Source organism: Zea mays, chromosome 2 (assembly GCF_902167145.1).
Source record: "Zea mays cultivar B73 chromosome 2, Zm-B73-REFERENCE-NAM-5.0, whole genome shotgun sequence".
NCBI classification, from domain to species: domain Eukaryota; kingdom Viridiplantae; phylum Streptophyta; class Magnoliopsida; order Poales; family Poaceae; genus Zea; species Zea mays.
The window spans coordinates 212,776,366-212,801,530 of record NC_050097.1 but is presented as its reverse complement, the minus strand read 5'-3'; the positions used below and the strand labels follow the sequence as shown (position 1 = coordinate 212,801,530).

The following is a 25,165-nucleotide window of genomic DNA, read 5'->3' as shown; positions in this document are numbered from 1 at the left end:
GTATTGATTGAGTTTGGCTCTCTTGTAGGCTTTCTTCTCATGCATAGGGCCCTAATAAAGATTAGGAGGAATCTTGCATGGTCCTTAACATCTTGATAAAAGTATAAGAATCATCGATATGAGTTTGTATCTCTATCGCACTTAAGTTTTCACATTTATATTGTTCAGCATAGCATGTTTGATCATCCCTGTCTCCTTGTCACTGAACTTTGTTGTTTCTTCCACTTCGACGACCACATATAACACAAAAGCGAAATGCAAACCTTAAAAAAAACATTCCTACAAGTACCTGTAAAGCGAACGATCGAGTGAGTTGGTTCCAGCTTTCGTTGATTACGGAGAGGGCCAACATGTCATAGAACTATGGCTGCTGCATGCCATCCATGGATCACGGAGACAGTAGGTGGACGGCGTGCCTGCTTCCCGACTGACCGGTTTGTTCGTTTCGTCTCGTGTGTGCCTACCGGGTTAAAATAAATAATAAATAATAATGGTGACGATAGTGGGCGCCCTTTATTTGTTACGTATCATCGATGGAGCAGAGAGCTATCAGTGGTCCGGGCCCACGCGGGGTTCACGCTAATTCACTTTCACCGGCCAGGGCGTGACTGCGTGCGGTCAATTTCATCACAGCAATTTCAGCAAAGCCTCTCCGAGCGTCGTGTGACGGTGACGTGACACGGCCGACCACGTCTCTAATCCCCATACTAGCTAACGGAACATCTCCTTTGGGAAACTGTATCCAGGACGGCCAACGGTCCTCGCTCTACTCCAGTCCTGAACTGCCACCGCCTCCGGCTTCTATTTAAGAAGGCGCCCCCCGCCACCATTCTATTCAGCAGCTGACCCGAGCCGCAGATGGTCTCTCCCGGCCGCTACTAGAGGCTTAGCGTTGAGAGCCACATGTTGAGTGAACAGACGGCGGCTAGCACTAGCAGCGGCGAGCATCAGGAGAGGAGCGTCGTCGAGGACAGGCGGCTACAGCCGGTGGGGGAGAACGAGGAGGCGGAGTTCAGGGACATCCACGCGCTGAGCCCGCCGCCGAGCCAGCCTTCGTCGTACCGCCGGAGCAGGCACGCGTCCGTCGGGAGCGACACCGCGTCCAGCGAGCCCTTCCCGACCATGAGCAGGGAGTTCTCGGCCATGGTCGCCGCCGCAGCAGCCATCGCCAACGGTGCCGCCGCCGACAGGCTCGGGGAGGCCGAGGACGAGGAGACCAACCCGCTGGCCATCGTGCCGGACAGCAACCCCATCCCGTCGCCGCGCCGGGCCCGGGGCCCGCCCACCCCAGGCGCCGGCGCCGCCCACGCCAACGGCGACGGTGGGGTGTCCGTGGGGCAGGTCAGGAAGGAGGAGGTGGAGTCCAAGATCGCCGCGTGGCAGATCGCCGAGGTGGCCAAGGTCAACAACCGGTTCAAGCGCGAGGAGGTCGTCATCAACGGCTGGGAGGGCGACCAGGTGGAGAAGGCCGGCGCCTGGCTCAACAAGTACGAGGTAGTCAGTCCATCGCATCGATCTACACCTCCACACTCACTGACTAGCGTCGTCCGAACTGTCCAGTGCTTGCTGACTGATACCAACGCATGTAATGTGCAGAGGAAGCTCGAGGAGAAGCGCGCCAAGGCGATGGAGAAGGCGCAGAACGAGGTGGCCAGGGCGCGGCACAAGGCGGAGGCGAAGCGCGCGTCGGCGGAGGCCAAGCGGGGCACCAAGGTCGCGCGGGTGCTGGAGCTCGCCAACTTCATGAGGGCCGTGGGGAGGGCGCCCTCCGCCAAGCGCTCCTTCTTCTGAACCCTCCCCCACCGCCCACCGGGCCTCTCCTCCTTCACCAGTTCCTCTGCCCTGCTCTGCTCGTCGTCGCCGCCCGCCGCCTGTGCAGTTCAGTTGCATCGTTCACCGCTTCACTCCACGGGATCAGACAGAGTGATCAGTGCCGTGCTTAGCTGTGTGGAACGCTTGTTTTAGTGCTGTGTCCACATGTATGATTTGTAACCTTTTCTTCTCCCTCCTGTTTATGTCAGTACACGAAGGATGTGCTCTGCCGGAGTGTTGAGGGCAAGAGCTGCCTGTATTTTGTTGATATTTCGTCATCAACAGCTGTGTATGTCAGTACGAACAAGATAATGGAAGTCCATTACCACTGTGTAAAGTGTAAACTTTGTGCTTGTCTGCTGCATGCACCGACGAGCTTCACTACTTGGAACTTCAGTTTTGCTGTTGAGCTAGAACCACAGTCGTGAGGACAGGTCAAAGCTGTTTCTGACTATTCGAACGTCGTCACCTATCACCTCAGTGACTCAGTCGTGAGGAATAGTACTACTCATCATCAACATACAGTATCCTATCCGAAAGTGCCCTCTGCAAAAAGGAGGCGGGTGATAGGGCTAGGTCTTCGTGTCGCTGTATTAATAAATTCCGATCCATACTTCCAATAAGCATGATAATAGTCTAACAAAAAGGTAGTGCTCCATCTGTTTCTAGTTATACATTATTATGGGTACGTTTGGGACAACTCCAGCTCTAGTAAATTTAGTGGAGTTAGTGGAGCAATTCATTATGTGCTCCAGAAAATCGTAGAGATAGAGGTGTAAGCCTTTAAAGATATTTAGATAAATCAATTTGTTTATTATTAGATTAAAAATATTTTTGAAACTATTTAAATTGATATTACAAAATACAGCTCCACAAATCTAGAGTCATCTTAAACACCCCTATATGATGCTTTAGGACAAGTGTATTTGTTTAGTCGTTTTAGAAGGAGGTGCTAAACAATATCCATATCCCTATCAGGAAAAAAAAAGTCGCCTTCAACTTGAGTGTGGTACAGTACAGTAGTGCACAAAAGACGGTGTCTAGTATAGTGTGCACGCAAGATTTTTTTTCATTTATTGTTCGGCTGATCGGCTCAGCTTAACACAACAACTCAAAATATTCATGTGCTCCAAATAGTTATTCTTGAGAAGGGCATCTGTGACAAGTTGTATCACTGAGCAACCAGTTTATAAGTTTCATGCAGACTTTCTACATTTACGACAGAAGTATTGTCGCAATTTTATTTTTCTCTAAGGTCATCTGCAGCAGACTCTATATTCCATCTCTTATCCCAAACTTCACTCTATAAATTATATAGTCCACACTACAAAACAGTTTTGCATTGCTATATACACGCTCTACTAGAGACAGTGTTACTACCGGTCATAGAGAGCCTCCGACGCTATCTATCCTTTTTTTAATACTGAACATGTGAGTAAATGTAATGGTAACACATATAGTATTATATACTATTATAAAGAGAAGACAAAATGGTATAATATTAAGAAACCATACGATGGTTAAGTGCACAATATCAAACATATCCATAAGTGGCTCTACTTTTGTATATCATAAGCATCTACCTTCTCATACTAAATAACAAGAGAAAAGTTTATCCACTATTGTTTCTCTTGTGTCTCTTTGTGTTTGTGATCTCGCGGGGATGCGAATGCGAATCCATGGATTCCTATAACCTATTCCTTGAACCTAGACAGAGCGAAGACGGAGTCGGACCCACTAATGGGCCGCACGGGCCGGGCCGGGCCGTGTCTCGTATTAATGGCGGGACGACTTCGCCAGGACCAGGGCTAGCCCGTGTTCTATACACGGAGCGCAGGCGCGCAGCAGGTGGCAGTCATGCTCACATGTGAACAGAGCGCCGCCTGTTCTTCTGTTCGCTTACTTATGGAAGGAACATGGCGTGTTCCATCGAAAGTAAAAGAACACAGCATGTTCCGAGCTTAACCTGTCACTGTCAGAGGCCAGCGGTTAAATGACACGAGTTTACTGCAATAAATTACTGTACATACTAATAAAGCACGCAGTGAAGTTATGCCATACCTTGTCTGGTCTGGTCTAGATGTTGTTCATCATGATTGTAACTCAGGTCTGGTGACAATGTGACATCACTTCAAACTGAAATGGTACCAATATAGGCGCGTCTGGTAAGTAGTAACTTTGCTTTCTCCTGCAATGCTCAGAACTTGAAAAAGAACGTGCAACAGTAAAAAGTTATATCGGCAAAGTGTTAGTTGTAATGGATTTACATAAACGGGAGAATAGCAACCCAAAACCAAAGTTACTCTGCTTTCATAGTATTTAGTATAAACTGATGCAGACACAAAGGCTTATTTACGTACAAAAACTTATGCATAACTTGGAACACACTTATATGAGACTGTCGTTCACATCAGCCGCATGGACTTATATGTTCCGCTCATCTCTGAACTATCAGTACCGCATGGCCTTATCCTTTAAATAAGACTGTCGGTATGTTCTCCACTGCTCCCACCAAAACACATCTCTGGATGGTTTGGCAGACCATCCAAACTGACCAAAGGCTCGTTTGAAGTATGTAGCAGATCAACCACATCAGCCGGAGGCTCATTCACTGAAGAAGCATCTATCCCTGAAGGGTTTGTCAGGTCAGCTATGTCAACCAGAGGCTCGTCGCTGGGGACAGAAGTATATCGCTCTGGTGGCGTAGTCAGGTCAGCAACATCAACTAAAGGCTCGTCCGCAGCAGAAGCATCATCGTCATCTGAAGATGAGAGTGTACTAAACAGTCGACCGGAGCCAATGCCAGCACCACTGTCAGTACCCTCCAGATCAGAGATTTGCGCTTCAGAATCAGATGATTCAGCAAGCAAAGCTTCAAGTGACGGGCTGCTCTTATTTGTACACTTCGCTACGGAGGCCCTCAACATTTCATCCTTAAACTCATAAAGTAAATCACAGACCTTTTGGAGCTCTTCCCCAGAATTTAGTGTTGCAACAGGACGATCTCTAACGCCTGTAAGATCTTCCACGTAATTTTCCGATGTGCCACTCCCTGGAACAACGGGTTCTGTGGCAGATGCTCCACTAAATGACACCATACTACTCAGACTTGACCGAGATTGTTCTCCATTCTGTTTTGAGAAACTCTCATCTAGAATCCGGTCCGAACTGCTGTTCTCACTCAAATTTTTCTTAGAATCTGTAGCATGGTACTGAGAAAATATAGAGTCCATCCCCAAAGAGGGCCTAAATCCATTCTTGGTATCCTTCACGCCACATTCCTTATCTGAGACAGCTTCTTCTGTATTATTAATATTGTGCCCACTAGTTCTGGGGGTGGGACTGCTTGATCCTTCAAATTTTGGCCCAATGGGTACACTAAACAAAAAAAATATCTTGTCCGCATCAACCTCAAGAGCTTTCTTCACTAGAAGCTGACTGATATTTTTCGAGTTTTTACCAGCTCCAGCCGATGTTCTCTCAAAAGACAGTTTTTCAGCGGCAACATTACCAAGGCATACCTCAGAAGTACCATTCTTACAAGAGCTAGCATTCCTTGCTGCAAGAAACTCCACCAAGGATATGGAAGGTCTATCTTCATTCACCTGAACTCCACTATCAACAGGTTCAGAAACTGTAGGAGGCTTAGGAGGATCCAAAGGTTCAACGTTCATGGCATAAGGCATTGCATTCAAATTAGAACCATAGTTTTGTCTATTCACCCAACTTCCATCATTAATAGATTCCTCAACTGTATCAGCCTGTGAGGGAACATCCAATGGTTCTGTGATTGCAACAAATGCCACATTTTCTGTATTGATGTCACAGTTCTGTTCATTTATCTCAACCTTGCTATCCAACATTTCCTTTGAGAGAGAATTATGTGGAGCTGTATCAATTTCCTGAGAAGATATGAAGGCACCGACCAAATTTGGATCACCAGATGTACCCAGAATTTGGACAGCTGAACCATCTTTAGTGGACATCTCGCCAGTTTTTTCAGGACAAGGGGAGCAACTGAAGAAACCATTAATATTTTCAGCACTTAAATTACTGGTAGCACAAATAGTAGGTTTTGAATATGATGTTCCTATGGTAGAAGTGAGTAATGCCTCCAATGCGGATGCCAACGCGCCATTGATAGATACAGATTTTTTGCTCTTGGTGTTGCCAGCTGTGCTTTTCCTTAGAGTATCATCAGACCTTGTGTGATCATCACCATCACCACAAACTTCTGCCTGTTTCTTATCTTCGACTCCATCATCATCATCATCATCTGGGAGTTCAGGAACCTTGACAACTAAACCTGGGGAAGTCTTACACTCCTTTTCAGAAGATAGAGCATGTCCGTCATGGAGGTTTTCATCCGTTAACTCAGGTTGGGAAATAAAATCAGGGGCCTTCACAAGTATTCTTGGCACCACATTAGGCCCATGACAATTAACACGGCTTCCATTAGTTATCACATTACAACCACATGAATCATCTGACACAAAATCTGGCGCCCTGACAACTAAACCTGGCTTCCTGTCAGATGTAGAAGTACTTCTATCATTAGCATCATTATGTGCTTCCTCCTGTGAGCTCTTTGTATTAGGCATACCATCTGGTGCTGACCTAAATGCAGAATAATCTCTCAAAGACTGAATATCAACAGCGAACGAACTAAACTGTTCCTCCAGTCGCTGAAGCCTTGCCTCAATGCTACCAAGGGGCTTTATCATGCTGTCCTCAAACCTAGAGCAAAATAATTCCATATTCTCTACCTTCGAAAGCAGAGTGTCCAGCTTTCTCTCAATATGATTAGAAGGAGTAAGGTTTTCACTCATGATGGGATTAGCAAGATAACCTGTGTTTAATTCATGCTGGTTCTTCACTGAAGGCGCTTGTGTACTTTCTAATGTTTGTACAGGGAGTGGAAGAGAATCTGGGTCCTTGAAATGGAATTCACCTTGGCTGCTTTTATCATCAGATGCTGAAACACCGACTGTAGAGTTCATTCCATTTTCTATTCCTGCAGACGTATGTTTTGAATCATTTGTGCTACATGGCCCTGCTTCCTGTGTAAAGCTTTCACATTTGCTGCTTTCTTGATTCCTTGATCCGTCAGAAAAATAACTGTCATCGATTTTCAAATTCCTTGATTTAGACATTTGCATAAGGCCAGGAACAAGCATTGCCAGCAAAGAACTACCTCCCATGTTTACAGGACCTCTTACTGAAACATCATCGGTGGGCTCAACAGGATCAGCAAATATGTAGATTTCCTCAATGTGCACGGATGTCTTCGACTGAAGTGATAGAAGACGTACAGTAAGAGATACACATGGGTTCACATCAGTCATCTCAGCAGTAGCTTCATAGTGTGGCTGCAATACATATGATAACAAAAGATAAGAAATATGTTTTTACTACATCCAAAGTTGAAACTTGTAAGTCTGCCTGCTCATCAATCCCACTTCTCTAAAAGTACTGCTAATAAAAAGGCTTCAGATACCTTGAAAAGAACTCAATAAGAAACTCCTAACAAAGAAAAAAGCATCCTTATTTTATCTAACAAACTCATACAAAGTATTAAAAACACACAACTGATCTGGTTATCTCTGGTATTCAATATCTCTTATCTCCCAACACTTCCTCGTTTCATTTCAGAGGTATACAGAAATTTTAATGCCCCTCGGTTTGACAAATCTACAATCTGCATTCAAATCAATTTTTTGATGCTGTTGTGGATTGGATTAATTCTACAGGATTGACACAGTTCAGCCGATCTATGTCAAAACCACTGCAAGTAAAAATTTCTGGTGACAAATGAGTATTAACCAATGTTTATTGTGCAGAACCAAAAAAAATGAATTACATACCAGAGTATTTTCTCGGCAGGTTCGAATCACACTCCTTTCTTGAGATTCTGGTGTTTTATTTCCTGCAGGAGATTCTGGAATCTTGACATCAACCCAACTATCTTCATCACTTGCACTGCTTACACTTTTTGCCTCATGTTCACGCTTGTCACTGTTTAAAGCACTGCCAGTCCACTGTGACATACTTTCTTCACCACAGCACTGTGTTTCTTTAACAGCAAGTCCACAACGCACAGTGCATAGATAATCCTTGCTGGTACCCTTTGCATCAGGAGAGTGGTATAGTTCATATATCCGAGCCGTGCTTCGCACATATACCCTGTGAATCTCATACTTTCCCCTGAAACTAACTGCATCAAATCCTTGAATAAGTTTTCGTGTATACAAGATGATAGTGCAACTGTCTGCAAATTTGCACTACTAAAGGCTTCCATAAGAATTTAATGGTTCAAAGGTACAATAGAAGATGCCAAAACCAGGTATGACGCTATCAAAGTTGAATTAGAAACAATGCCATAATCAGATTCCACGGTAAAGTATAATCCAACAATGTTAAGCTATAATAGATGTAAAACACCAGCTAATGTAATTTCAAAAGTATCATACCATCTGAAACTACCCAAATGCTGTAGTTATGACCATGGACCGAATAAGAAGCATCAGAGTGTTATGCTTAGCTAACCATCACTCCTTGCACAGAAAATGGACACGCTATATCTGACATAGTGATCATACATTAATACATCAACTTATGTAGTCTGTACTAACATTATGAGCAGGGTTTAGGCATCTCAACAAGTTGTTATAGTTACTTACCAACAGCATGCAAATTAACAAAGGGACCCCAAAACATTTGTGTGTATCCAAAGTAAGCATAACACAGTAGTTCCAGCCCAATGGAACAATCACAGCACTAGACCCAGAACCCAAACAGCCGATGCCCAATTCGGTTTAGATACAAGGGTTTTGCTCGCTCAGACGCTGCCCAACGCAAGTCGCAATACAACAATTCCCAACAGAGTGGGCACTGATCCGATCAACGATTCGCAACAAAGCTCCAAATCATTTTGACTCACCAGTGACCTCGCAGGGGCAGGGAGTCATGTCGCGGTCCGAGTCGGCCGACGGGTGGCAGAGCACGACGCCCGCCGGTGACGCCTCCGCGTCGTCGTCGGAGGTCTCAAACGAGACAGCGTCCGCCACGGCCCCGCCGGCGGGACCGGGGGTCCACGTGCTGGTTGCAGTCCAGGGCCGTCCGCTGGGCTCGTTGCCTCCCGATCCCGACGCCGCCATCTCTCACCTCCACGAATTGGGTGAGTGATGGTCGAGTCGGTAGCGGCGGTGTGGTGCTTGTGCCGGTGCGTGCGCTCGCCGCTCGCCTCGGTGGCTTCCGCCTTCCGGATTCCGTCGAGCGATCCGCTAGCTTTCCCTACACGCGAATCTGGTGGTGACTCTGACTGTGGATCTAGTCTTCATAGGCCCTTGTGGACTCTGATTTTTGTTTGGGCCATATTCCTGCCCATTAATAACTTACTTGAAATAATGTGGGTCAAAGACCTGATAGATCCATTTGGCCCGTTTAGATCGGTCAAAATCGTTATCCACACACGCGCGCGCTCGCGACATCACAGTCCACAGGTCCGCTGCTGACACTTGGGTTCCGGGGCGACCTCTGGCAAGGATGCAGGTGGCAGTCCGCCCGCTCGCTCCGAGCGCCGTCGGAGGAGGAGGTGCGTTTTCGGCCGGTCTTGTCCGGTCCGTGCGTGAGTGGAGGGGGAGGACGCATCGGAGGGTAATCAGCTTCTCGTCGGCGGGACAGGGGGGCGAGGAGGCGGCGCGGCGCGAGACGCCGGAGGAGACGCGGAAGCGGCTGGAGGAGCTGGACGCGCTGCTGGAGGGGCTGGTCGAGCCCAAGATGCGGCCGCCAACGCCACCTCCTCCTCCGGGTAATTCCTAATTACAGCCTCTGCCCACCCATTTCAGCTTATGTTCACTGCGTCCACTTCTCCTGATCGTTCAGTTCTGGTTGAAATGGAAAAACTTCCTGACGTATCTTCCTTAATGCCAACAACTGATGCTGAGTACAAGTCTGTCGCCTGAAGTAGTGCTTTTGTTTGCATGAATCTTTGTTTTCTGAAACGGCAACAGCATTAAACCGTGTAGTTTTGACCTACCTACGGGCTACGGCATAGAATAGAAGACATGGAGCAGTCCTCTGTGTTCTGTAGGAACTTTGGTTTTAGGTACTCAATAAATTGCGAGAATGCTTCAGCATGCAGTGTGCTGCACAATTGTATTAAACTCCTGGCACTTTATAGTAGGTAGAGTAAATAGCAGTAGAACAGTACGCACTACGTACTACATCGGTGCAGCTGAATTTGCCGTACTGCCTTACGTGCCGATAACTCATGGGCAGTGTGTCAGTGTCGATTAACGGGGTGTTTGGTTTGAGTAATCATTTCATCCAAAATGTAGTGGTGCATCATGGATCCATTCCTTAAATTTGGTGGGATGACCTCATTCCTCATATTAGTACTAACTAACTAACTATAAGGAATGAGATGATGATGAATGAACTCATTCCATTCTACAAACTAAACAAAAAAGTAAGGAGTGAGAAGACGATGAACTAGCTCAATCCTCAAACCAAACAGGCTATAAAGGCTCTTATGGTGTATTTTGGTACGTGGAGTCAACTTATGCTTCATAAGTGATATATTATGGGTTCAATCCATAAATTTTGGTGGAATCAAATTATTCCTCATATATGTATACTAATTATTATCTTATTAGAATTGAGATGATGATTGATCAAGTCATTCTATTCTACAAACCAAATAAAAAAATTGAAGGATGAGAAAAGTGGACCACCTCATTGCTTAAATCAAACACACCTTTAGGGAATACGGAGGAAGCAGTGTTGCCATGTGTTTATCATTTTAAATGATCGGTCAAAAGATTAGAAGACATTTTTTAAAAGGTCGAACATTTATAGAATAATGCTTGGCAAGAAAAAAAATGAGAAACCTTTACTGCTCTTGAACCACCTGAAGACTGAGATTACCACTTCCTCAATTCGGAATTATAAGATGGTATAGCTTTTCTAAACACATAGTTTTTATTATGTAATTGAATATTCCCTCTGTCCTAAAAAAATGTAATTCGTTTTAGACTAAATATATATTCATTAATTCACCTATGTCTACATTTATTTCCAGTTATATTTTGAAACAGAGGAGTACATATTACACTACTTAGATGCAATGAATGCAATGTATTAAAAAAAAGCAGCTAAAGAGTCTCATAATATAAAATGGAGGGAACATTAATTACTGCTGCTGCTGCTGCCTGCACACTGGATTTTCTTTGAGGCATCACACCAGCAGACAAAGCTCAAATTACGTTACAGCTGCCGCTCGATTACAGCCTTTCTGAACGCCATGTTACTGTATGTGTGTATGTATGGTTTGCTTGAAACAGATCCGTACCTGGACCGAGCCACGATGATAACTGGGCGGGGATCATCAGCCGACGAGCTGCCAGAGTTTTCTCCGACATACGTGGCGTTCTCGACGCTTGGACTCGTCATCCTCACCATCTTCACCAACGTCATGTTCAACCTGTACATAAAACCCTCCGTGGACGGCGTCGATCCACCGCCTGAAAGAATCCAGAGAACGGCCCTAGTCAATCCAGCAGACAGGCCGTCCGAATAGTTTTCTGCGCAGCACAATACACACAGTATACGGTTTTGATGATGAAGACATGTGTCCCAGGTGGGAATGGACTATTTAATTGTGTGGACAGTGGGTGGACTCACACATTATTACTAGCGTCATACTGCTTCTCTCAAGTGACCCATTATCCGGTGGGATTACATGACTGCGAGCTCTGATGTGTGTCTTGCATGCTAGCTCCTCCATCTTTGCTTTAAAGTTACACAAGATGGCAGCTGCATTTTGTGATCGGGTGTTCTTCTTTGTTTCCTTTTTATCCTCTCCAGTCCTCTTCTCTTTTCTTTTTCTGCTTTTTTTCTCCTAATCTAGCCGAACGAAGAACATGCTTCACCCCCTCCCTCGGTCGCCACGCCATGTGCAGTCCAGCTACCAGCGTCTCGCATGTGCCGCGTGCTCGGTATTTTTTTCCCTTCTTCTGAATTTTAAAAAGTATACCGCTAGATATAGCTTCACGAATCTTTAGCACGGGACGTGTCCGTGTTGGACGTCCAGGTCCCCCGGAAGCTGCCGCCGGTGCAGCAGGAGCAATAGTGAAACGAAGTACACTGCCTGCTGAAGGAGACGTGGCTTCACCTCGAGGCCTCCACGTCGCCATGAACTGGAATGCTCCAGGAAGAAGGCTAGCCCTGCCCTGCCACCGCCGGGATCTAGAGGGAGACGGGAGAGTCCCCGCCATGTGCGAGCTTCGTCGGCGGCGGCCCTAGCTAGCTAGATCCATGCACCTCTCAATCTCTCATCCGGAGGCCACCGTGGGCCGGGACAAGTGTCCGGACCTCGTTCCGACACCGAGCGCACCACCGCCCCCATGCGCCCGCGGCTCGCGCGGTCGCGCTCGTGAGACCCGACCGGCTCGCCCCCATGCGGGCGCGTGATGGGCTTGGGGGTGGCAGCTCGGCCGGACCCGCGGCCGCGGCCGCGGCCGCGCGCGAGGATCAGATCCGTCCTCCGGGAGCTCGCTGCTCTCGGCGTCTTCCTCCTCGATGGAATCACCGGTCGCGGTCGCCGTTGCTGTCACGAAGCCATGATGGGTGCGGGCCCGGGGCGCAGTAGCGAGGAAGCAAACGTTTCACACGCTGTCTGCCGCGCGCGCGCGCGCGCTCGCGATCCGCGCGCAAGCATGCATGCATGTGTGTCAGTGTGTGCTTGCGTGGCCTGCACGGCCGGGCGGGCTGGCGTCCGGGCGGGCTGGCGTCCGGCCGGAGCCTGTCCGTCCTACTACCACAGGCCACGGGAGGCCAGGCACGGTGCACTGCACGGGCCTGCAGATCTCACGAGGCGACGAACGAGTGGCGGGTACGTGTCCATGCCCCAGGCTCCCTGTACGTATTCTTTTTTCACACCTGTCGGCTGTCGATCGTTGGCGTGTAGCAGTAAGATTTTTTTTCCTTCTTTTTTTTATCGGCAGGTTTTTTCTCGACCCGCACGTGATGGTAGCAGGTGTTATAGCGGTTCACTTGAACTTTTCTCGACCCGGTTTTGCTTATTACCGCGGCGGCGGTGGCGGTGGAATCCTATACTCTGCAGTTTCTTCAGATCTTGCCACCGGCCTGACTGCGTTACAGCATCGTTCAGCGTGTGTTAGCCAGCCAGCCAGTAATGCTTTTGTGCGAGGGTTGATGAGACCGTTCACTGACTGTGACCATTTAAGGAGATGCTGCCTCACTAATTACGCGAGGAATTCGCAGCAGGCGCACCTGTGCATGCCTTGAAGAGACTGAGAGCTGGAGCAGGGGACTGATTGCGAGCTTACCCAACACACGTCGTATGTGGCTAGGGACAAGTAGATGCCGATCGCTCTTATTGGTCGGTGATAATGCCAAATCTGGTCCTACCCAACACTTGAAACCATCGTGGATCACTCGCCGCTCGGTACACGATCTAAACGATGCTGTAACGTGCACGCTTCGCCGAACTGGTGGTGATCATCAGAGCGCAGAGCACCGGCAACGGCAAGGGCCAGCCAGCCAACGCAGCCCCGGTGTCCACTCCCCAGGCCATGTGGTGCGCAGCTGGAGCGAGATCGCAGGCGGCCAGGCGCAGCGCAGAGCATCAAGCAAAGCTCGCGGCATCAACCAGCAGCAGCCTGCCGCGCCCAGAGAGAGGCGGGCGAAAGAATCCTTTCCCTTTTCTCGCTTCGCCAATCGCACCCCGATCGTCTCGTCTCGTCGTCGGGGCTCCATCTCTCTCCGTCACATGCGCTCTCGTGCGCGGCCTGAACCCTGTCGGACGCCTCCATCCATGGCCCCCCATCATTTAGCTCTCACATGGGAGGACTCTGCTTTCGTGCTGCGGAAAGCTTCAAGAAAAATACGCAATGCCCCCCCAGAGATGAGATGAGATAACTCGGTCGAGGCGCGAGCTGCAGAGGAGGGGCCCGACGGAGCTCTGTTTGTTGCGGGGATCAGAAGATGATTTTGCACGGCATGCATGGGCGGTTCTGACGCCACATAGCGCCGAGATGTGTGTTACTGCTCACACGCTTCGCGGCACGCACGTCCTGTCTGAACGTGAGCGGCAGGGCCCGGGGTGGCCTGCTGCTGGTGGTCACAGATTCAGCGTATATATGCACTGAATGTAACGACGTCCAGTGACGTTAGTGCCCTTCATGAACGAACATACCCGACCTCCCACCAGAGATCTTTTCGAGACGTGAGCTGTGGTCGCATTACAGGCTGTTCTTGTACAGCACTAGTACAAAGCTTCATAACCGTTTTCTGGGGGGGTCTGGATTAAACAATCTCCGTAACAGATGCCCTCAATTTGTCCAATAACTTAGACAAGCAATCCCAATAAAACAGTGGCGTGCGTGCGTGTCCTTTGATCCAGGCCTTGCTAAGCTTAACCGGGACAAGCGAATCCAGGGCAGGTGCTATGCTACCTAGCTAGCTAGGCGACGCCCATCTCGGTTCTTGGAAACCAGCACGCACATGTACCCCGCGTTTACTCACCCAACGTGCAGGGCCGCGCCACACTGTGCTGTCCAATTATGTGCAGGCCGGCGAACGTAGTGGACGAAAGCCGCGGCCCGCAGCGCCTCATGCTATACTCATGCACGCACCAATCGCGCGCGCCCCACCGAGGCCGCGGCGCCGGCGAACAGAACCCACTACCGTGCCAGTTGCAGGACCATACCACTGTGCTCGCGACGGACACTGCTGGCGATCTCGGAGTTGGCGCACGCGCCGCCCCGGTCCGGTGGTGGGTGGTCAAAACTCTCTCTCTCAAAAAAAAGGCAGGGAAAGGAAAGGATTTACTAATCTCGTCAGGCCGCTCCCTTTATATAGCTGCCTCCGTGCGCCTCACTTCCGCACTCCCCCACACTACACCACACTCGAGAGCCATCTCCCAGCACACGAGCGGGATGGCTTCCACCACCACCACCTTCCTCGCCGTCTTGCTGGTCGTGGCCGCGTCCGCGGCGCCGGCACGGTCCTGCTCACCGCGCGACATCCACGCGCTGCTGAGCGTGAAGCAGGCGCTGGGCAACCCGGCGTCGCTGTCGACGTGGACGCCGGCGTCGCCCAACTGCTGCGCGTGGGACCACCTCCGATGCAACGACGCCGGGCGCGTGAACAACGTCTTCATCGACGGCGCGGACGACGTGCGCGGCCAGATCCCGTCGGCGGTGGGCGGGCTGACGGAGCTCATGTCGCTGACGCTGTTCCGGCTGCCGGGGCTGACGGGCGCCATCCCGGCCTGCCTCACGGCGCTGTCGAACCTCCAGTTCCTCACCGTCTCCCACACCAACGTGTCCGGCGCCATCCCGGAGTCGCTGGCGCGGCTGCGCGGCCTCGACTCCGTGGACCTCTCCAGCAACCGGCTGACGGGCGGCATCCCGGCGGCGTTCGCCGACCTGCCCAGCCTCCGGTCGCTGGACCTCCGGCACAACCAGCTGACGGGCCCCATCCCGGCGGGGCTGGTGCAGGGGCAGTTCCGGTCGCTGGTCCTGTCCTACAACCAGCTCACGGGCCCCATCCCGCGCGACGACGCGCGCGACGAGATCAACACCGTCGACCTCTCCCACAACAGGCTCACCGGCGACCCCTCCCACCTGTTCGCCGCCGGCCGGCCCATCGGCAAGGTGGACCTGTCGTGGAACTACCTCAACTTCGACCTCAGCAGGCTGGTGTTCCCGCCGGAGCTCACGTACCTGGACCTGTCCCACAACCTCATCCGCGGCACCGTGCCGCTGTCGCTGGAGCGCCTGTCCACGCTGCAGAAGCTGGACCTCAGCTACAACCGCCTGTGCGGCCCGCTCCCCAAGGGCCACGGCGTCATCAAGCACGGGTGCAAGCCGTACGCGCACAACCAGTGCAGCAAAGGGACCCCGCTCGCGGGATGCCAGGACCTGGAGTGAGTGAGCCGGTGGCCATGGTTTTCTATACTCTGCTCTGCTCTCCCTCGCCGGCGTTCTTTTCGTGTCCCAATCTTGAAGGACGACGGTACGGTGCCTGGTTTAGCTATAGACAAAAAAAGGTACGGCCGCGTGGTGGCGGTGCTAATATGCTTAGCCACGCCCACGCGCGGTTGATCTTTGAGCAGTTAAGCGTGTACGAAATGACAGCTGTGTACGTGTACTGTCTGGTGGAGTGTGCTGTGTATCTGGTCTCGATCCGATCGGCCTAATGTATGAAAAAAAAAGGATGTTTACGTACTAAATGGAAAATCATTTTTTCCCTCTTCTTTTATATGAAGTTGCGCCTGAATCATCTATCAGGCAAGCAGCAGGTGAGCAGGTGTATTGTAACGAGAGCCAGCATGGAGAACAGCGGCGGTGATGCTCCTTTTGTACCGTAGCTTTACAAAGCCATTTTCAGATTCTCTCAGGTCAAGCAGATTCAAATAACTGTTTATTTAGCTCCTCTCACGTATTGAAAAACTAAGAAGACCATAGATTTGAAATGTGTCCAATACCAAAACTAGGTCGGAATTGAAATGAGGCCTAAATCCAATGCTAATGTGGTGGCATGAGACAAGATTTCCAATGAATATGGGTCTTGTCTCGGAATCGTCCCAAGGCTCTGCTCGTCATAGAAACAGAGGAGGTTTCTGAACAACAAATTCCGTGACCAACCAAACGCTGGATTTGGGTCTGCCAATTCCAATTTCAAATTTTAGCCTTAAATACTGATCCAAACACGGTGTTACAGAATCTCCAAGAGCTCTCTATAAAATAACTCCAAAAATCAGTTTTAAAGGATATTAAAAATCAGTTTTAAAGGATATTAAAAAAATTAGTGACGGTAGATTTTAATCCTTTCTTCAATAAATCCTTTAAAGCGGTAGATTATTTATGGGGAGGCAAAAAAACTTTTATTTGTAGGTACAGATGATAGATTTTTAAGGACTATGAAAAAGTTGAGAGCATTTTATGTAAACAGTTGAGATACTCTTAGCTTTCTTTCTACTATCTTTCCTATGAAGCAGGTTTACTAAATACCTATAAAAACAGCTTTAGCTTCACTAATACAACTGGTTTACAAAACCGAAAAGGATATTTTTTTTACTGATAGATATGAACATATCCTTTTATTTGGAATTAATGGTATACATGTCACTTAACTTTCGTAAAACTAGAAAGCTAATTTATTTAGGAACACAGCGAATGCAAACAAGTTTTGGTACAAACCCGGTATAAATTTGCTAAAAAAAAGTTTCAAAAAATTCTAAAAAAAACATGAATGTATATCTCAACTTATCTTATTTATATACAAATTTTCATGGTCAAATTTATGTTTCATATTTTTTTTGAAACTTTTTTTATTAGGTTTACACGAGTTTTGCACCAAAAACGTGATTTGCATTCGATATGTTTTCAATTTATTAGATATCATGTAGTGGCATCCAAGTAAGTTAGCTATCTAATTTTACAAAAGCTAAGTGACACATTTCTAATTTACCCTTTTTGCTCAGGATCCAACCAAAGTTCCAAACTGCGTTACAGACAGGGTCGTGGAAGCAGAGACCCTGGGAGACTGAAAGAGAGACTCAGGCTTCGGTATGTTCCAAACATGCGTTAATTCTCCGGAAGTTTAGGCTGGTTGGCATGTCTGTGCTTGCTGCAGACAATGGTGTGACTTGCCATGACTTCCTCTGTCTCTATAACGGCTAGAATGCGCCAGCTGTATGGATCTGTAGCCCCAGCGGCACGCATCAAGAGGAAGGTGCATCTTCCGTATCTCATCGCAGGTAGACCGACCGTTGCACTAGCAGGGCAGTCGGGGCACAGACAGTCAGTCACACGGCGCAGCAACAGCAAGGCGGCAGCAGCCGCGCAACGGCTACCCATTTCAAATCGTCCCTTTTCCCTTTTACTCCGCGAGCGCGAGTTGGCAGTTCGCTGGATTTATGACACGAGGCAAATGAGGTCGGACGCATTGGAGAAACGGGAGTGTAGTACTGTGGGAGACCGAAGACAGCACAGCATAGCTGCGGTTGCGTGATGCACGAACGATGCAGATATACCTTGCATTTCTTCTTCTCTCCCTCGAGCTGCTTTCTCGCGCTTTATTTCGGCCCAGAAACGGGCTTCTTTATTTTTCCTATATGCATGCGGCTGATTTGGTCTTGGCTCCTCATATTTTTTCAGCTAATAGAAAATATACTAGTTAGGTGACCGTGCGTTGCAACGGCATATAATAACGGAAACAGACTTTCGGACGTAATTATCGCTACCTTCTTTGTTCGACCAATACAAACAAAGTCTATGGTTAGATAACAAGTATGAAAAACAAAGCATGGTGGTGATATCGAATTCCAAGATGTTAGCATTGTTCATAGTGTGCATCCCTCGCAAAATAGTATACACTCAATCTCGCAAAATAATATACACTCAATTTGAAGCATGATCTTGTTTCTCCTGCAGCAGCTGCATGGTATCACTAACCTCATCAATACTTTTGCCAGCACTGCTTAAGTCGTTTAAATAGCTGATCTTCTATATGATCACTAAGAACAGTTCTTGGCAAATCTTTTGCCCCCAAGAACAACACACTATGATAAAGGTTTGCGCAACCCACATTTGACCTCCTCAACGTAGCAATTGGGACAAGTATATTCAGCTTGTCCTTCATCATTCCTTCTTCCATCAAATAGAGCACAAATTTGGTGTTGCTAGCATTCACATTTGTCACATTGAACCCACCGCAGAATGCATGATTCAAAAATGTTTAGCACAAAAGAAAAATATTACAAACATTTGAGCTTTTATGTCACTATCGTATCAATGGAATTGTAGAACTTACCCGTTCTTCACCTTCGAAAATGTTTGATTCCATATATACCACCAGGAGCATTAAAAGAGTACAGAGGAAAAGGGTACTGAAGCATCCAAGGAGACACCAACCGCACGAGGGGAGGGAACTTTTCACTCTTGCTCTTAGCATTTGCATGAGTAATGGACCTTCCTTTCTGTAAAAAAAAGGATATGCACAAGTTAGTGATACTGTCGAGTTTGCTTTATGGTATTATGGGCTTCCTTTTTGACCATGGCGGACAAGAATGAGAGGATCTATCGTGAAGTCTACGTGGATGTAGGATGTAATTCACAAAACGTAGAGCTTATGTGAAATATTGAATGTGCGAAGACTAACTCTATTCTAAGCTTATCTTATTAACATCTAAAAAGATCATGTCACAGTAACAAACTGTACCATAAGTAACAAGTTCATTCAACATACATCAATATTTACTTGAAGTTCAGTATTTGCCTCTGGAGCTGAAGCTGCCTTAGGTTGATCACATGTTCTCCGTCTTCTTGGATCCATCACCATTAGCTCTACCACCAGAAGCTCTCTGTCTTATCCATGGCTCCTATAATCTCGACTCTCAGCAAACTACTGTTAGCAAATGAAAAAAACTAAGACCATGAATGAATAAGGAGAAGAAAGTGATTATTTTAGTGCTCAAGAGATCTGATACGACCCAACAATATTCTATATAATAGTGATGAACCTATCTGTTATTGTAAAAAAATGTTATGACCAGTTAACTGGACAGTGTTTGCTTTGATGGCCTGAGAATTAGGTCCTAGTGCCGTCGGTGCCTTCTCTGTCTGGAGCTTCCTTTACAGCAAACAAATTTGTTAAAATTAGCATACAAAATGATCCAGGACATTCAAATTCTATTTTAGACTTCCCCTTCAAGAGATAATCAAATGCCCCGTAGAGTTGCCATGTGTAGGAGAAAAAAACCAGTTTTGTTTAGTTGTTCAACAACATCAACTCGTAACTCATAAACCCGCTTAATTTGTCGATCTCCGATTTAACTCAGACCAAAGCTATTATAGAATTTCAGCTTGAACCTACAGTTAACTGGTGTTCTGCAGGCATATGCTCCAAAGACAAATTTCAACATATAGGTAAAAGAGTCGCATAACAGAATGAAAAGACTAAATGACAGGAACAAGCTAAAACAGTCATGAGGTGCCAAATGACCAAAAGCACATTTGTAGGTTCTCCAACTGAAAGCAATATACCTCATTGAACATTAGAAAATGTAGGAGGAGAGCGGGTCTCCAACTGAAAGCACATTTGTTTCTCTGTTTTTAGTATCCTTGTGTTTCTCTGTTTTTAGTATCCTGCTCTCATCCTACTGTTGTTTTTGGTGGGCAAGAACCTACATATGCTCAACGTTGTTATCACGGAAGGTTTGCATTCTGCTATGCTGATCTGTTTATAAAATCTTTTCTTTCCATTTGACACTTGAGCAACCAATTTTAGTACAAAACGCCAACAATTCTAAAAATGTTATTTCATGACAAATTTTATAATTACAAAACCATGAATAGGGCTAAGGAGTAATTGATGAAACAAATCTTCATGTATTGAAATGCTTGGATATGCAATTTCACTTGAATAAAACATTGCTGCTGGTTAGTAGAGGAAAGCGTAACAAACCAATAGCCTGGGATAAATATTGTCTGAACAGATTGGATGAGGCGTTCAGCTAGTTCTCCTTGCAGCTCGAAAATTCTCCTCCCTTCTTGATAGTTGCTCCCAAACGCAGTTCTTGAGATAACATCTCCAGTAAGATTCTGGAACTCAGGCCAGACATCTATCTCAGAAGATCCCTCAGAAGGCATTGAATTATCCCATCTAGTAATCATTTCAATACAGCAAGTAGAAAATACTGGCATCATCCCCTGTGAATAGAACAACACCAGTAGTCTATTTAGGGAACTTGTATCACAAATGCAATGTAAAATATTAAAAAAAATTATCCATTTATAGAACAAGCATCTAGAAAATACCTTTATTTTTTCATGGTGAAATGCAGGATTAAGAATTCTCCTGTGCTTTGCCCATTTTTCACCATCATGATTTACAAGCAGCTAGTTCTCCTTGCAGCTAGAAAATACCAAATGTGCAGAAGGTTGTCGTTGCCTCCACTGGCCAGCTGCTGCCCTGCTCCAGACCACTTGAGTCCGCACACCTCCTGGCCAGCTGCTGCCCTGATCCCAAATGTGCCTCTCGTATGTCTGCACAACATGGTTTATAATCCTCACGTCATTGTTCACAATCTTGCCATCCTTGCCAGGATGCTATTGTTCCATGCCAGCGAGCCTACCCTTGCCTCATGCACACCTCTCAGTGTTCTCGGCTGCATAGAAAAAACAATTTAATTCAGCAACAGAGAATGTGCATTGCAATTTTCGGATGAAGCAGGACAGTGCATGTACCAATCGATTGGAGCTGGTGTCCCAAAGCTGGACGTCGGACGAGTTGATCCCGATAGCAATGTGCCGACCATCAGGAGCCTAGCTAACGCTGGTAATAGGACCGCTGTCCTCATCGATGGTCACAAGCTCAGATGTGGATCCGCTCGATGCATCCCGCAGGCACCCGGTGTTTCCCAAAGCAATGGACATCACGTTGTTGCTCCCCCAGTCAAGCAGGTTGAGGTAGTAGTCATCAACAAGCTCTGGTGCGTTTACGGTCCTCTCGGCAGACTGTATATATTTTGACTCAACCACATCAGTGATCCACCATTTTCATATGCCACTACACCGTTGCATAAGATTGCTAGATGCGGAATCAGAAGAGCTATTACACGTACCTAGGGAATGTGGCGCCGTTGCTTGGCCGGCTCGGCCTACAGGTTGGAGGAAGCGACATTGGTGATAGACATGTTCTCGGGTTCTGGCAGCTTGTTCCTGAAGGCGAAGATATGTGTCTGGTTGTTGAACAGCTTCCCCGCGAGCAGCCTCCTATATGCCTCCTTGGACGAGGATGCCACCATGCCCGCCACGTTCTCCTTATCCTTCCTGGGCTATGTGAGCAGGTAGTGTGCCATGTCCATGTCCATCGCCGACCTATCGGGATGAACCTGTCGCCGTGCAGGACACAACACATGAGAAGAAGTGGAGAACCAGACAAACTTGGTCAGGCAAACCATCGAACACCCACCATGCTTGCCCAAGTAGCAAGAGAATGGACTCACGTAGCACTTGGCCGACGGGTTACAAGATCTCGAGCTCAGCATGGCATGTAGGGGCGGAAGCCCGCCTCCTGCGGCGGCGGCCGGGGCACGGCGGCGTGGCTCTTCTCTGAGGAGATCGAGTGAGAGCCTGCGTCCATGGTTAGAGCAAACAAAAAAAAGAGGGCAAGCACAACAGCAGAAGCGATGGAGTTAAAAGGCTAATTAACCAATAGCAGGTTAGAATCAAACACAAAATAAGATGGTGCAATCAAACAAGAAGATTAACGGCAAAAAAGACGCACGGAGAATTAAGTGAGCTTTTCGTATTGCCTGCACCGACGTGTGAGCGTTGCCCGAGACCGCGCGCCGGAGAGCTTCCGTAAGAAGAGGGCGAAGAGGACGACCATGAGGAGGAGGACATGGGTATTCCTGAGGCGCAGCCAGGACGCCGCCACCGGCAGCGCCGCGCTGCGCATGCACGAGATGGCGGCGTACGCGCGCGCCCGCAGGCGCCACAGAGAGCTGAAGAGGAGCACGCGAAGCGTCACCCCGCGGCCCAGCAGCATTGACGACCCAATCCTAAAGGAGCCGACGCTCGCTTCCCCGGACTCCCGCACCAGGGCCTGGGGCACGACGGGGGAAGGGAGAGATCCACCGGCGTGTTGGCGAGATCCGTGGCCCCGCGGGCGTGACACGGTGGGGGCAAGGAGCCGTGCATCGGGGGCACAGCGGGGGCGAGATCCACGCCTGCCTGATCCGGCGTGGGCGAGATCCCTACGTGCCTGCTCAGGCATGGATAGGATCTGGTATGATCCGCGGCTTCCTGCTCGGGCGTGGGCGTGCTTGGTGGGTAGAGCGCGTCGCGGGGGCTGGGGCAGGGCTGTAGGGGCACGGGCAGCCGGCGGCGGCGGGCGCGTTGGAGACGGGAGGGGGCGCGGGCTCGGGGGCGGAATACCCGGCGGCGATGGCTGGCGGGGCGCGTGCGGCATGTCGGCAGCGGGGAAGGAAGACGCGCGTGGGGAGATTGGCGGGGGCACGGTGATGCTTGGTGGACGCCCTCACTGTGTCCTTAAGGTATAGTAGAGATTTCGCCTTATTTTTGTCCAAGTCTGATTTCCCTCTGTCATAAAGAACACTAACTAAACCTATTCAACACCGTCTAAATCACACTAATCGTTGATTGCATGCGCCAAAGGTCCGTTTGTGAATCCTATAGTAAAATATCGTTCAAGCTTATAAAAATCCATATCATGTAAATGTAATGAAGTTGATTCCCACGACCCCAGAAAATTTGCCACTCTTTGAGTTTTCCACCATAGTGCATAAAAACAAGATAGTATTTCTTCCTTAACATGTTTGACATGGTACATAAAACAATAAAACACCCTTCCGCTGTAGCCAAACACATTCTCGTGCGGCTTCATGTAGTGTGATCATCCCTGAGTGGTCAATAGATGTAGCTACTAGTGTCTGTTGGATCAATCTTGATGATACGACAATACCACCATAGAGAAACATAAAGCAAGTCTAAAATCTAGCATTATGGGGGGATTTGAGAAATATATGACATCTGTATAGTCCGCCAAAGTTTGGTCCTAATTTTTTCAAAAAATATTCTAAAATCTTGAATGCTTTTTAATGTACCTTAGTGCATCGGTGTAGCTAGAATTTTTTTGTGAGGTATGCCATTGGAATTTTTTATAAATAATTTAATATAATATATAATAATTTGCTATATAGTTCAAAATATAAAATATAAAGATAAAAATAGCATATAACACTATAAATTTAACATTTAAGTCTATAAATGTATATATTAAAATACAAATATAATATATATCAGTATTTTTTATATGGATCTTGGTGAACGGGTGATCCGGTGGGCCGGCTTAGGATATGCCGTGGCCCACCCGGACCACCCGCTGTCTACGTCACTGCCTTAGTGTAGTCTTAACATCTATCCAATATCTTTTTGGTTGGGTTCACACTGTGTTTATCGAAAAGATCAATACAAATGCAATAAAAGTACTGATTCAACTCACAAATACTTCGACGCTACAATGGTGCTAAGGTAAGACACTTCAGATCCTAGTGATTTCTTATCATCACTCTTTAGTCTAAATAGGTTAGTACCCTTTTAAGGAATCTTACTACCATCATGGTCTTTAAAGGGTAAGCGTGTCCTATTATATAAAACGTAGGAGTTCTTTAGAAAATAGTTTGAGGTGAGGTGGGATTCACTCGGTCGTAGATAGTGGATCTAGTGGAAAAGATTTGACATTAGCATGTTAGTACTATGGTCCTTTTTACACTAGATATATCGCCACTTCTAAGATATACTAGTTAGATGTTTGTGCATTGGTACAATTTCTATATATCACCTTATTAAAATAAGATATTTGTTTAAATATGTTCCAAACCCTTATAGTGAGCATCAGAAAAATCCTGAGCGATTTGCGAGGATGGTAGTTGGAGTGCTGCTTGAGTTCTCGCGAATTCAGGCTTCGACATGGCGGACGACCACGCCACGACGGGTGCCTATAATGGAGTTGGATGGCTGTGTTTTCAGGTACCTATTTTTTTTTAGTGAGGCCAACGATATTTAGGAGTTGCCTTTCTCTTACCTGGGCTACTGGGCGATGATAGCCCAGTCATGTCGAGCCTCGGATGGCCTTTACGGATTTGGAGTTTTGGACCGGACCGCCTGTGTTTGGTTTCAAAGATGAATGGGCCAACCAGCCGAACACAAGACAGCTGCGAATCTGCGATGAATAAGCCAATGCAGCTGCGAAGTGTCTGCTTTTCACTGGCCGTCCAAATCACACCACCACTCTCCCTGGCTGTGGTTGACCACATAGCACACGTCGGCTTCGTTTCTCAAGGCAGAGAACTCCCACGCCGTGGACTCGCTTTTGGCAGGCAGGGCGGGCAACTTGATGCATATCCATAGTCCCATTGGACCTGTTCGGTTAGCTCTCAATCCATATGAATTGAGTGTGATTGGTGGATTTAAATCCCAAACAAGCCGAACTTTTTAATTTTTTTTCCGATCTAATGCATGTGTAATTGAAATCCGGCTACTACGTTCCATCACTGTGATTCGCTGGACAGGCCGGGCTCACAAACCGTCACGGGTGGGGTTTCTCCTTGTCGTTATGCTGCTGCATGGGTACTGTACTCGGGTAGGCCGTAGGCTGGTCGCCAAATAAAGCGCACGCAAGTTTATCCGTCATGCATGCCATAAGAGCGACGCAGATGTATCATGTATGCTGCTGCCCCTGGACCCTGGTGCTGCAGTCAGTGTCACGGCAAAAATCGCTCCGCCAAAAGAGA

The 25,165-nt window shown here is 47.7% G+C and overlaps 4 protein-coding genes and 1 pseudogene across 7 annotated transcripts; 3 read left to right on the top strand and 2 right to left on the bottom strand.

Moving 5' to 3' along the window:
* The first annotated feature begins 773 nt into the window (after positions 1 to 773).
* On the top strand, positions 774 to 2,156 carry LOC100192691 (Remorin family protein). 2 transcript variants are annotated; one of them, XM_008668881.3, is made up of 2 exons: positions 774 to 1,494; positions 1,597 to 2,156. In XM_008668881.3, exons 1-2 carry the CDS (start codon positions 904 to 906, stop codon positions 1,789 to 1,791), a joined length of 786 nt encoding a protein of 261 aa, XP_008667103.1. In that variant the 5' UTR covers positions 774 to 903; the 3' UTR covers positions 1,792 to 2,156. The 2 variants fall into 2 exon arrangements, with proteins under 2 accessions (XP_008667103.1, NP_001131368.1); NM_001137896.1 differs by having other exon boundaries at positions 849 to 2,153.
* A 1,147-nt stretch (positions 2,157 to 3,303) lies between these two features.
* Positions 3,304 to 9,624, bottom strand: LOC103647758 (uncharacterized). 3 transcript variants are annotated; one of them, XR_002267350.2, is made up of 4 exons: positions 8,753 to 9,624; positions 7,677 to 8,026; positions 3,874 to 7,181; positions 3,304 to 3,784 (listed from the first exon to the last, which is right to left on the bottom strand). XR_002267350.2 is itself a non-coding variant. In XM_020548584.2 (3 exons), exons 1-3 carry the CDS (start codon positions 8,967 to 8,969, stop codon positions 4,287 to 4,289), a joined length of 3,462 nt encoding a protein of 1,153 aa, XP_020404173.1. In that variant the 5' UTR covers positions 8,970 to 9,624; the 3' UTR covers positions 3,304 to 4,286. The 3 variants fall into 3 exon arrangements, 1 of the variants encoding a protein (XP_020404173.1); XR_002749974.1 differs by having other exon boundaries at positions 3,304 to 3,778; XM_020548584.2 differs by having other exon boundaries at positions 3,304 to 7,181.
* Positions 9,301 to 11,528, top strand: LOC100278273 (uncharacterized). The gene is made up of 2 exons (NM_001151601.2): positions 9,301 to 9,622; positions 11,157 to 11,528. The coding sequence occupies exons 1-2, from the start codon at positions 9,358 to 9,360 to the stop codon at positions 11,390 to 11,392; spliced, it is 501 nt and encodes a 166-aa protein (NP_001145073.2). The 5' UTR covers positions 9,301 to 9,357; the 3' UTR covers positions 11,393 to 11,528.
* Positions 11,529 to 14,733: 3,205 nt separating this feature from the next.
* On the top strand, positions 14,734 to 16,100 carry LOC100191323 (uncharacterized). Its single transcript, NM_001136757.1, has one exon. It carries the CDS (start codon positions 14,963 to 14,965, stop codon positions 16,037 to 16,039), a length of 1,077 nt encoding a protein of 358 aa, NP_001130229.1. The 5' UTR covers positions 14,734 to 14,962; the 3' UTR covers positions 16,040 to 16,100.
* Positions 16,101 to 19,373: 3,273 nt separating this feature from the next.
* Positions 19,374 to 21,990, bottom strand: LOC103647757 (cell division cycle 20.1, cofactor of APC complex-like; annotated as a pseudogene).
* Positions 21,991 to 25,165: the final 3,175 nt, after the last annotated feature.

What these genes read in the sequence shown, in the direction of transcription:
- LOC100192691 (NM_001137896.1), top strand. Translation starts at nt 904, where the DNA reads ATGTTGAGTGAACAGACGGCGGCTAGCACTAGCAGCGGCGAGCATCAG.
- LOC103647758 (XM_020548584.2), bottom strand. Translation starts at nt 8,969, where the DNA reads ATGGCGGCGTCGGGATCGGGAGGCAACGAGCCCAGCGGACGGCCCTGG. An exon ending in CTGCCCCTGCGAGGTCACTG is followed by an intron (nt 8,027 to 8,752) that starts GTGAGTCAAAAT and finishes GATTTGATGCAG; the next exon opens with TTAGTTTCAGGGGAAAGTAT. An exon ending in CCTGCCGAGAAAATACTCTG is followed by an intron (nt 7,182 to 7,676) that starts GTATGTAATTCA and finishes TATGTATTGCAG; the next exon opens with CCACACTATGAAGCTACTGC.
- LOC100278273 (NM_001151601.2), top strand. Translation starts at nt 9,358, where the DNA reads ATGCAGGTGGCAGTCCGCCCGCTCGCTCCGAGCGCCGTCGGAGGAGGA. An exon ending in AACGCCACCTCCTCCTCCGG is followed by an intron (nt 9,623 to 11,156) that starts GTAATTCCTAAT and finishes TGCTTGAAACAG; the next exon opens with ATCCGTACCTGGACCGAGCC.
- LOC100191323 (NM_001136757.1), top strand. Translation starts at nt 14,963, where the DNA reads ATGCAACGACGCCGGGCGCGTGAACAACGTCTTCATCGACGGCGCGGA.